General features: G+C 45.1%; 1 protein-coding gene across 1 annotated transcript in view; it reads right to left on the bottom strand.

Moving 5' to 3' along the window:
* Positions 1 to 7030, bottom strand: part of SEPTIN8 (septin 8) — a 60948-nt gene extending 53918 nt beyond the window's left edge. Inside the window, exon 1 of the mRNA XM_026659467.2 lies at positions 6578 to 7030. Within this exon, the coding sequence (XP_026515252.1) occupies positions 6578 to 6607 (30 nt within the window). The 5' untranslated portion in view covers positions 6608 to 7030. The remainder of the gene's footprint in view (positions 1 to 6577) is intronic.
* Positions 7031 to 11002: the final 3972 nt, after the last annotated feature.

Below are 11002 nucleotides of genomic sequence, written 5' to 3'. Positions count from 1 at the left end.
TTGCCGACCCCTGATCTAGCCAGTGCATGGAAGGAAATACGCTGCACACTCCGATTCAGAGTAGCAGATCTACAGCTGCACTTGTCTCCTGATCTGTTACCAATTTTAAAACTCACTTCTTTTTGAAGTTCCTGTTTGAATAATCTCACTCTTCCAAACTGAGCACAAGGTCAAAGGTAAACATTCAAGTTGGACAATAAGAACAGACTAGTCAGTTTCTCTCCAGGGCTCCCAAGTCCTAGCAAAATGCTGCAATGGGCTGGATTATAAAATCTGCAGGAGAATGTTTGTATCCAAATAAAAACTATTTTCACTGGAATTGTTTAAGTCATGGGAATATTTCTGAAATGTTATTTTCAAAAATATCCAACCTAAGTTCGGGGCCTGCATTGCCCCAACAGTGGCCTTTTCATTGGCAACTGTTCAGTCCTAAACTGGATACGTGCAAGCTTTCTCCCTTCTATGCTCAGCCTGTTCCTCATGCCCAAATCATTCTGTGAGGCCACACGAGCCAGTGTTTGACAGCAGAATCCTTTTCATGGAGAGGAACTGTGATATCTCAAACACCAGACTGTGAAGTGACTACATGCAATAGGCAGGAGGATACCAGCTGTTATGGAGAAAACTCCTGTTTAAACAAAAACAGCAGTGAAGGCAATGTAGAAAGTCCCGCAAGACTCATCCAATTCTGGTGAAACCTTTGAGATATTTTAAAGGTTTTTCCTGGTGGTTCCTCGTGGTCATTAGCTCCACAAATGAACAGGTGGCAACAATACAACAGAGCTCATAGTTTTTCCAACAGGCAACAATCGCTGGACTCTCTTAAATGTCTGCCAAAATCAAACAGGCACATGAGGTTAGCAGCAAAAATTCCACCATCCCTTCCGCATATACAACTCAGGTATACCTATGCCCAAAGCAGGGCCGGCTCCAGGCACCAGCGAAGGAAGCGGATGCCTGGGGCGACTAATAGAAAGGGGCGGCAGTCCGTCCGTTGTTGGGGCGGCACGTCCGGGTCTGTGGCGGCAATTCGGCGGAGGGGCCTTCACTCCCTTGCTTCCTCCTCGTGGCGGCAGCTCAATCGCTCTGCTTCAGTCTTCGGCAGCAATTCGACAGCAACTCAATCAGGTTTTTCTTTTCTTTTCGCCGTTTGGGTTATTATTCCAACTGGTCTCCAGCATACACAAATCCCCAATCTGTGCAGTCACAGTATTTGCACATATAGATTAGGGATGACATTTTCAAAATCCAGGGCCTAGGGGACTGACAAGACAACAGATGCCTGAACATTCACTGTTAAGGCTGAATATCAGGCATGACACATTGGCTCTAACACATACTAATGTGTCATTGTGAGGGCACATGACTGCCTGAGTTAAGGTCAAAGTGACTTACTGCATTTGCAACTATCAATTAATGTATTAGTGGATTAATCGGACTCTATGGGCTAGTCTACACTACCCGCCCGGATCGGCGGGTAGAAATAGATCTCTTGGGGATCGATTTATCGCGTCTCATCTAGACGGATAAATCGATCCCTGAATCGACGCGCGTACTCCCACCTCGTCAGGAGGAGTAAGTGCCGTCGACGGGGGAGCCACAGCGGTCGATTTGCCGCCGTCCTCACAGCGGAGTAAGTCGAATAGGATACGTCGAATTCAGCTACACTATTCGCGTAGCTGAATTTGCATATCTTAAATCGATCCCCTCCCCTAGTGTAGACCTAGCCTAAACTATGTTACTTGTTGAAATGAAATTAGCCAGGCTCTTTGGCTTTCAAAGGCCTTGCAAAGAGTGGGAATATTTTTAATTGTGGATCTCCAAATTTTGTCCCATTTTAAGCTCCATTTACTCTACCCCTTTTCTTCAGTGCCTGCTCTCCCACTTCTTCCCCTCCCACCTGTTTTAACTCTCTCCAGACCCATTGCATTTCCCTGCCACTGTTCTCCTCCTCCTGCTTTGTGTCTTGCATTTCCTGCACATGGTGATTGGCTGTTACCCAGCAGATATACCGACATCCTTTTACTACTGCCAGTGGCTGTGCCAGCATACAATCAATCACATGTGTCACCTCTTAAGCACGGGATGGCTTGGGGGACTGATAATGAAATTAATATCTTTCATGTATAGGATGTTGGTTCAAGTGCATTCCAGCTCAGTAACATCTGATGGATATTTGGTAATTTACATGAAATGAACTGCTGGTCTCAGTCCAATTCCCAGGGGAGAGATATCCACATCACAAACCAGCTGGGTGGTTTTTATTTGTTGACCACGTTAATAGACACACCCGGGTAGTAATGGGCACAGAGACTGAACTAGCCTCCCCTATGTAGAGGAGGTCCTTCCAGGTCAGGGCAGGAGCACATTGATGGAAAGCTAGTGCTGCCAATGCCTGTGCTGTAACTGTTGTGTGGATCAACAGAGGACTACAGTCTCCAGGGCTGTGAAGCCAACATCTCTTACAAGCACTATATTTACAAGAACAAAAGCACTCTTGAGCACTGGTGGTGTGGTTCTGCAGCCTAGAATGAATGCAGTCTTAAATGCAGCTTTCTGTGGGTGAATTTTCTTTTCACTTGTTTTTGTTGATTATTTCTAATAGTACTACTTCAAAGGAACTTCACTGTGTTGGAAGGGGCTGTTAAGACATGGTGGAGAACTATATTGGAGACGTATGCAATTGGGGAGTTTTTAAATACAGATTCTTAATTTGAAGAGTCGTAACATTGTAAGGTGTCAGTGTCAACTAACTGATGGCACCATTACACTATACAATCCCTAAGTATTTAAATCAGATTGCATTTTGAAAGTTAGTTAGTTATATAGGGTATATATATACCCTATATATATATAGGGTATATATATACCCTATATATATATAGGGTTTTTCCACGATGTTCCTCACAGCATATCTGAGGACATGCTAATTGTGTAAATAAGGACTCTGGACTTAGAGCGTTACAGTCATTCTGAAAGAAATTAGCCTCATTGCTCCTTAGCAATAGGGAACTATGATCATCTGAACTTTACAATTGAGGAAGTGTGCCATAGTGTGTCACCAAGGTGACAACATCTGTAGCAGAGCTGGGTGTAGGACTCAGCTCTCACAACACAACACTTTAACCACACAATCACCCATAGGTGTTGTCCCATGTAACAGAGCATCTAGGCAGGTCCACTGTCAACATGGGGAGGAAATGGGTTGGGGCTCTTCCAATATAAATTAGAAACCACACCAGTGAGATTTTTAGTTCTCCCCTCCCTGTTTCTTTCGAGTATAAAATGTTCTCTCCTGCTACTTGGGCAATATTGAGACCACCTGATCTGGCATCCCTGGCCTTTAGATAGGGCCAGATTTTCAAAAGAGCTCAGTTACCATTCAGGCACCTAAAGGAAGTGAACAGATTTTCAATGGCAGCTGCTGGGCACTGATCTCTTCTGAAAATCCAGCCACTTCAGGTAGGTGCCTAAATGAGAGCTAAGCTCTTTTGAAAATCTGGCTCTACCTAAAGGTCAATGATTTATTATTAAAGAAAGGCTCAGTCCACAAAGTGCAGGTATGAACCCTGTTTTCTCAGAAGTTCAGTGAGTGCTGTATCTGGTGTTCCAGCTTGATCCTATCTGCAATTATTATTGATTCGTTTTAAACCAGGTCAGTGTTAATGTCACACATACACAGCAAGCTAACGTTCTAGAAATTCTTACATAAATATCAAACAGGAAAAAATTACATCCCCATTCCATGTAAATGATTCTGTTTCCATTCTCCACTTCTACCCCATCCCCTCAACAACAACAACAAAATCTTGAAACATCTAATTTTAAAAAACAAAGCTGTACTTGCATTATGTGAACTTTAAACAATTTACAGTTTTTCAATTACATTGAGAGGGAATTTCTCTCTCTGTGGCCCAAGTATCACTTTTAAAAATTCACTCTCCGGCTGAGAAATTTTATGCCAGGTTGCCGAGCAATGAAGCAGAGCTGAAGACTCTTGGTAGAAAGGATTTTATATACAAAATAGTAGAAGGAACTTATCTGTGTTAGCACAACTGACATGTCTATAATTCAAATGACCATCACTTCCAGCCCCATTTATTTAGCAACATCAAAATGCAAAACGGTGAGTTTAGGGAACTATGCTATTTAATGTGATGAAGACATTTTCCGTTCTCAAAAAGGTAGAAAGATACATCAGCAGCCTGTTTATTTCGAGTACCCTTCCAATACAATTTTAATAAAAAACAACTTTAAGCCAACAGATTTCTGTCAGATCAACTTCTGGTAGCAATTATCCAACATGTACTGCCACCCTTCTATTCCTCACCTAAGTCATGTTTCAGATTTATTATACAATATTCTTTGTACATTGACTCAAGAACAAAGATAAAACAGAAGTACTCTTTAAAAAAGCACCTTCAAGCACAAGGCTAATTTTTCTTTGTGCCAATTACTCTTTATGGTAAAATATACTATTAGCTATGGAGAGCAAGCCTTTGGCAGTGTTTCAAGACATCTACATACAACTGGTATCCAAACAATTCTTATTGTAAACAAGGCCTTAACTCACTTTATTTATTTTTCTCATCCCTATATAAATCCATACCTATGAACACGAGTATTCAACTTCCTCTGCGAGCATTTTTGGCATTACAATGGTATTCACAAACTATAAACATCTTTATGAATCATTTAAGCATCAAACCACACATTGAAACTATACAATAGGCTGGATGGAAATTTTCTTCTGAAATGTATAGTGTATCCTTAAATCCATTGCAGAGTGACCATTTGTTTTCTGGAAGCATATTTCTGCATCTATCAAATGAAGCTTCAATACCAAGATCTCCCATTTGGCTCTGAGCCTACACCCACACTTTATATTGTGATTTTATGTATGTAACATCCCACCTGTTCCCTACAGGTCTGTAATCTATTCTTTCAAAACAAGCATATCAAAACATTGCAGTGGTATTTGTAGAAATGTTGCAATGTTTCTCTAAAACTTCCAACCTAACATTAAGACACACACTAAATCATAGCTGATTTTGTTTATAAAAGTGCAGGTCAAACTGTAAATTAATTTTATCATCCAGAAGCACCCACAAGATTGGTTATAGAAATATCCTTTGCTTCTTTCTTGTTTAGATGCCAACATTTACACAATTAAGGATTTGCAAGGGCCAAACACATCTGCCAACTAAACAAACGTTTGCTATATTCTAGATAAGATAACGGCATGCACAGGAGTTCAACAATCAGCTTTTTTCTTTTATTCTGAAGAAAACAATTATTTGTTGTAGAAAACACTGAGTAGGATTTATAGCTGTACAAACCAGCAACATCTCATGGGGCTGGAGAGACAGAGATTTAACATTCTTTTTATAGGGATAAATGAAAAGTAACACAGAGAAAGAATGAATCAGCACTACAATATACAACACAAGTTAAAGGCCAGATTTTGTCTTCCTTGGGTTGATTTAAATGGAACTGCCCAAGAAGCAGTGTGGTGCTTAATGTGAATTACAGAATATAGTACTTACAAATATTTTGCCCCAGGACAAGTTCAAATAGGGCATGATTCTGCCACCCTTAATCATGCCAAGCAGTACTTTAACCATGAGCAGAATAACAAAGGATATTTATCTATCTCCAGCCCCCTGAGATTGTATCAGAGTGACTCTCCCCAGAGCCTGAGAGGGCTCAGGGTAAAATAGCAGGATTGGGCCCAGCATGATCTGACTGCCCTTCTAGCCTGCTAGTGTCTGGCTCTTCATTACTGGATGGAGACTTTCCACCTAAATTCAGCGGGACTGTCCCTTTGTTGTGTCAGAACTTGCGAAATGCAACAGAAGAACCGTTCGGGTTTGTAGAGTTAAACATTGCAACACGTCTGCAAATGCCCAGCTCTGCACAGACCCAAGCCCTCTTCTTGAAGGCGTTATCCTGATCACCTCCCCGCCCCGGATCAGCACTCCTTTCAGCTCAGCACTCCCCACTCCCAGCGAAAGCCCAACGGGGGATCAGTTCCTGATCCCCGCGTACTAGCAACGCCAGGCGCCCCGCTGTCACCGCCCCCTCCCCTTGTCCCTCCTGCAGCCTGAGTGCCAGAGCATCCTACTGCAGCAGAGCCCAGCCCGGGGAGGGCGCGGGTCCGGGCTTTACACCCACACTGGGGCTCAACCCTCCAGCCCTCAGGGCCTGGGCTCGCTGGGAGAGCCGCTGCTGGGCACGGGAGAGAGGGACGGTCCCTGCGCGCTGGGCTGGGCTGTGCGCCCCGGGGCTGGCGGAGAGCCGGGACCCCTGGCCGCAAGCTCCCTGCAGGGGAGGCTGAGCCCTGCTCCGGGCTGCGCTCCCCTCCTCCGCCCTCGGGGCCAGAGGCGGGCAGCGGCTGCCGGTGCGGCCCCAGGGGGAAGCGGTCCCCAAACTTCCCGTGCGCCCTGGCACAAAGCGGCGAGTGACACATCATCTCCCGCCCCGCCTGCAGCCCGGGCTGGGGGCGAGCTGCCCGGAGCCCCAGCGCCCTGCCCTGTCCCGCCCCGCCGGGCAGCGCCGAGCGGGGCTTCGCACTCACACAGAAGCGCTCCAAGTCCGTGGCAGCCATGGCCGGAGCGGGGGGTCCTGGTGCGGGTCTCTGGCCGGGAAACTGCCTTGCCGGAGCCCCGCTCTTCTCCCCGGATCGATGCGGCTGAATGAATCCAATATGGCCACTTCCTGGAAACTCCCCTTTGCAGGCTGGAGAGGCCAAGGGGAGCCGCCCTCAGCCCCCCACAGCCTGGGGGGAGCCAGCGAGGGAGGGGGGCTCAGGGCCACCGCAAAGACGCCCTCCCCCGCGCCCCTTCAGCCTGAGCTCCTCTGCAAAAGGGGCCGGGGGGCACCCGGGCTGTGGTCGCCGCGGCTGTGCCGCCCCGTGGGGGGGATGCTGGGAGTTGTAGTCCCGCGCCTTTGCGGACCCTGTGCCAGAGACAGGTTAATTTTTGTACTGGGCGCAGCCAGTGGCATCAGTACACGAGCTTCGAGGGCCCAGAGCCACCTTCCCCGGCTGAGCCGCCGAGAATCCCAGCGAGCCTGGGTGGAAGGGAGGGAGCCCTGCCTGCCTCCCTCCTGGCTGGAATGCGCCGGTTGGCTCCACCCGGGCATGCCAGGAGAGAACGTGCTCCTGCCACGGGCCGCTGGAGGCGCGAAGGAGGTTCTGGCAATTTAGCTGTAACAGGGAAGCAAACAGGTGAGTAACCAGGCCCGCCAGGAGGTGAAGGAGTCCAGTCACATCACAGAGAGGGGAAGTGCTCTAGAGTAAGGCTTTCTGCTGGGTTCTCCCATTGCATCTTGTCTTGCTAGATTGTAAATTGTTTGGAGCATGGATAGTGGTGACTTGCACAGGGCTAAGGCGTCACAAATAATACATTGTAATTATATTATCAGCAGGACTGGTAGTGTAACACCGACAGACCCCAGCTGTCAGCCCTGGGATCAAACCGAGGACCTCTGGAGCTTAGTGCAGGAGCCAAAAGCCAACTGGCTCTTAGCTAAGTCTGTAGAGTAGACTCATTTAACTCTCTCTCTCTAAGTGGTCTCAGTGCCACTAGATGGGACAGAACACCACACCCAGGAGGTGTGTGGGTTACATACTTCTCCTAGCTGAGGAAGCACATCCTGAGCTTCAGAGACTTCCCAGTTAAAATCCTGGATGAGCCCTCACTTGTAACACCAACAGACCCGGGTCATCAGGATCATACCTGGGGCCTCTGGAGCTTAGTGCATGAGCCTCTACCAAATGAGCTAAAAGCCCACTGCCTGTTAGCTAAGGCTGTAGAGCAAACTCATTAACCTCTCTCTTTAAGTGGTCTTGGTGCCACTAGATGGGACAGAACACCACACCCAGGAGGTGTGTGGGTTACAGTAGCACGACCTGTATTGAGGTTGCCCAGCACATCCCATTATAAGACCCTGTTTTCAGTTGCTTATAACTTTGCCAAACTTTAACCATTGAGGCTGAAATTTTTCATTCCTCATTTACTTCCCACCTTCCACTTTCTGCCACAAAGGAGGCAGGAATCGGACAGTTCTCCCCCTCCCCATTTGTAGCAGATGCCTAATTTTTTTAAACATTCTATTTCATGTATTTTGTTACCTGTTTCTGTGGCATGCCTAGCATGCTTTTGGGTGTTTGAGAATAAATAATTATGTACCCACAAAAGCACATTGGTATCAGCAGTGTCTTTTAAAAGAAGCTAAAACAATAATAGCTTCCCTAGCGCCTTCCATAAGAGGATCTAAAATGCTTTATGAACATTATTGAATTAAACCTCACAAACCTCTCCACCTCCCACAGTTAAGTATGTAAGTATCACCACTAGTGAAACTTTCGAAGAGCTGAGTACTCAACCAATGAGCAAATTAAAACTGAGACCATTGTTAGTTCCATCGCTGTCTATCTCACGGTTAGCTTGTACTCCACCAGTCTATTTGTTGTATGCACCTGTTACCTCTCATCTTATACTTAGATTGTACGCTCTTTGGAGAGTGACCATCTTTGTGTTATGTGTGTTTTACATGTGTTATCTGATCCCTGACTGGGGCCCTGGGTACTACCACAATATAAATAATAATAATGAGGTAGTGTTACATTATACAGTAATGAGCTGGTTTGCTGTGGTACAGTAGGTGTATAAAATCATGAGTTAATCCATATGAGCCTTTATTCTTCCCATTCTTCCTGAATCATTTTGCAGGAGATCAGAGAAGCATGTGACTGTGCTTAAACTGGAGAAATAAAACCGCAGGATATGAAAATCAGAGGTAGCTGAGATAACTGGAGTGACTGGGGCAAGGGTCATCAGAAATAAGCATTCTAGTCTCTATTACAGAAACCAGGTCCTATGATGAAAGTGCTAGGATGTATTTTCCCTGCAGCAATTTGGAGGTATTTTCTAATTAGGTATCATCTGAGTGAGCTGCACTGTGGATTACATCAAAGAAGGATGATAAGCCCAATGCTCTTTGGCAGATATATTGCTTTGTCTTTCCTGAGCCCATCTCCCCTTTGTACATTCACTTCCAAGTGGTTTCCTGCTCTGTTAATCTGCACTCTGACAGCAAGGCTGTCAAGATGTCATTTTTACGGGTTCTTTCCTGAATATGGGCTTTATCAAACAGATTTATGGCCTGATCCTGAATACCCTCAACCAGGTTCATAACTTTATGCCTGTCAGTAGTCCCATTCACTTTAATGGGACTAACCGTGGGCCTGATCCAATATAGTCAATGGGAGTTATTCCACTGACTTCAGTGGGTATTGGATTAAGTCCAAAATTGCTTACATACAAGACCAGGGCCTTCATTTGTATTTTTAAATGTAAGCTGAAAAAAAAAGGTGCCAATGCCCTTTTTTGCTTTTTTTATGCTGCATAAAGTAGGCCTGCTTAGTCTATTTCCTCTCCCCTGCCTGTCCCCCCTCCAAAAAAAAAGTTCTGTTCTATCATTTTAGTACCTTAGAACTAACAAGGATACAAAGTCTTGTCTTCCCTGTGTTGCTAGAGGCTTTGAGAAATGGAGTGGGAACTTTCTCAGACCTCGACCAATGGCATAGGCTTACTGAGTCCTTCACCAACAAAGCTTTCCCCTCCCATTTGTTTGTCAGGAGTTTGAGTTAAATAGATGTTAGCACAAACCAGCAAAAATCCCACTAAAAGTCCCCTCCTCTCACAGATGCTCAGGTTGTCGTCTCCGCTTTCTTCTGGTGTCTCGTTCCCATAAGTTCTCCAGTCCTCCAAGGAATCCTCCAGCAAAAACAGGGAAGTCAGGACTTGATACTTCTAATGTGCACAAAAGGCAGATTTCTTAAAAAGGCAAAGAAAACCTTGCAGACCTCCTTTATTACATCACAAAGAAGCAAAATAAATTAATGAAAAAACCCACAAACTTTTTTTTCCTTTTCTTTGCAGGTGATCTTTAAGGCCCCAATTTACTTAGAAAAGTTAGATGCCTGCAAGTCACCAGGGCCTGATGAAATGCATCCTAGAATACTCAAGGAGCTAATAGAGGAGGTATCTGAGCCTCTAGCTATTATCTTTGGAAAATCATGGGAGACGGGAGAGATTCCAGAAGACTGGAAAAGGGCAAATATAGTGCCCATCTATAAAAAGGGAAATAAAAACAACCCAGGAAACTACAGACCAGTTAGTTTAACTTCTGTGCCAGGGAAGATAATGGAGCAAGTAATTAAGGAAATCATCTGCAAACACTTGGAAGGTGGTAAGGTGATAGGGAACAGCCAGCATGGATTTGTAAAGAACAAATCATGTCAAACCAATCTGATAGCTTTCTTCGATAGGATAACGAGTCTTGTGGATAAGGGAGAAGCTGTGGATGTGGTATACCTAGACTTTAGTAAGGCATTTGATACGGTCTCGCATGATATTCTTATCGACAAACTAGGCAAATACAATTTAGATGGGGCTACTATAAGGTGGGTGCATAACTGGCTGGATAACCGTACTCAGAGAGTTGTTATTAATGGTTCCCAATCCTGCTGGAAAGGCATAACGAGTGGGGTTCCGCAGGGGTCTGTTTTGGGACCGGCTCTGTTCAATATCTTCATTAACGACTTAGATATTGGTATAGAAAGTACAATTATTAAGTTTGCGGATGATACCAAACTGGGAGGGATTGCAACTGCTTTGGAGGACAGGGTCATAATTCAAAATGATCTGGACAAATTGGAGAAATGGTCTGAGTTAAACAGGATGAAGTTTAACAAAGACAAATGCAAAGTGCTCCACTTAGGAAGAAAAAATCAGTTTCACACATACAGAATGGGAAGAGACTGTCTAGGAAGGAGTACGGCAGAAAGGGATCTAGGGGTTATAGTGGACCACAAGCTAAATATGAGTCAACAGTGTGATGCTGTTGCAAAAAAAGCAAACGTGATTCTGGGATGTATTAACAGGTGTGTTGTGAGCAAGACACGAGAAGTCATTCTTCCGCTCTACTCTGCTCT

This window comes from Terrapene carolina, unplaced genomic scaffold, assembly GCF_002925995.2.
Source record: "Terrapene carolina triunguis isolate 2854851 unplaced genomic scaffold, T_m_triunguis-2.0 Scaffold629, whole genome shotgun sequence".
Lineage (NCBI taxonomy): Eukaryota > Metazoa > Chordata > Testudines > Emydidae > Terrapene > Terrapene triunguis.
Note: the sequence above shows the minus strand (reverse complement) of the source record. Positions and strands in the feature narration are given on the sequence as shown.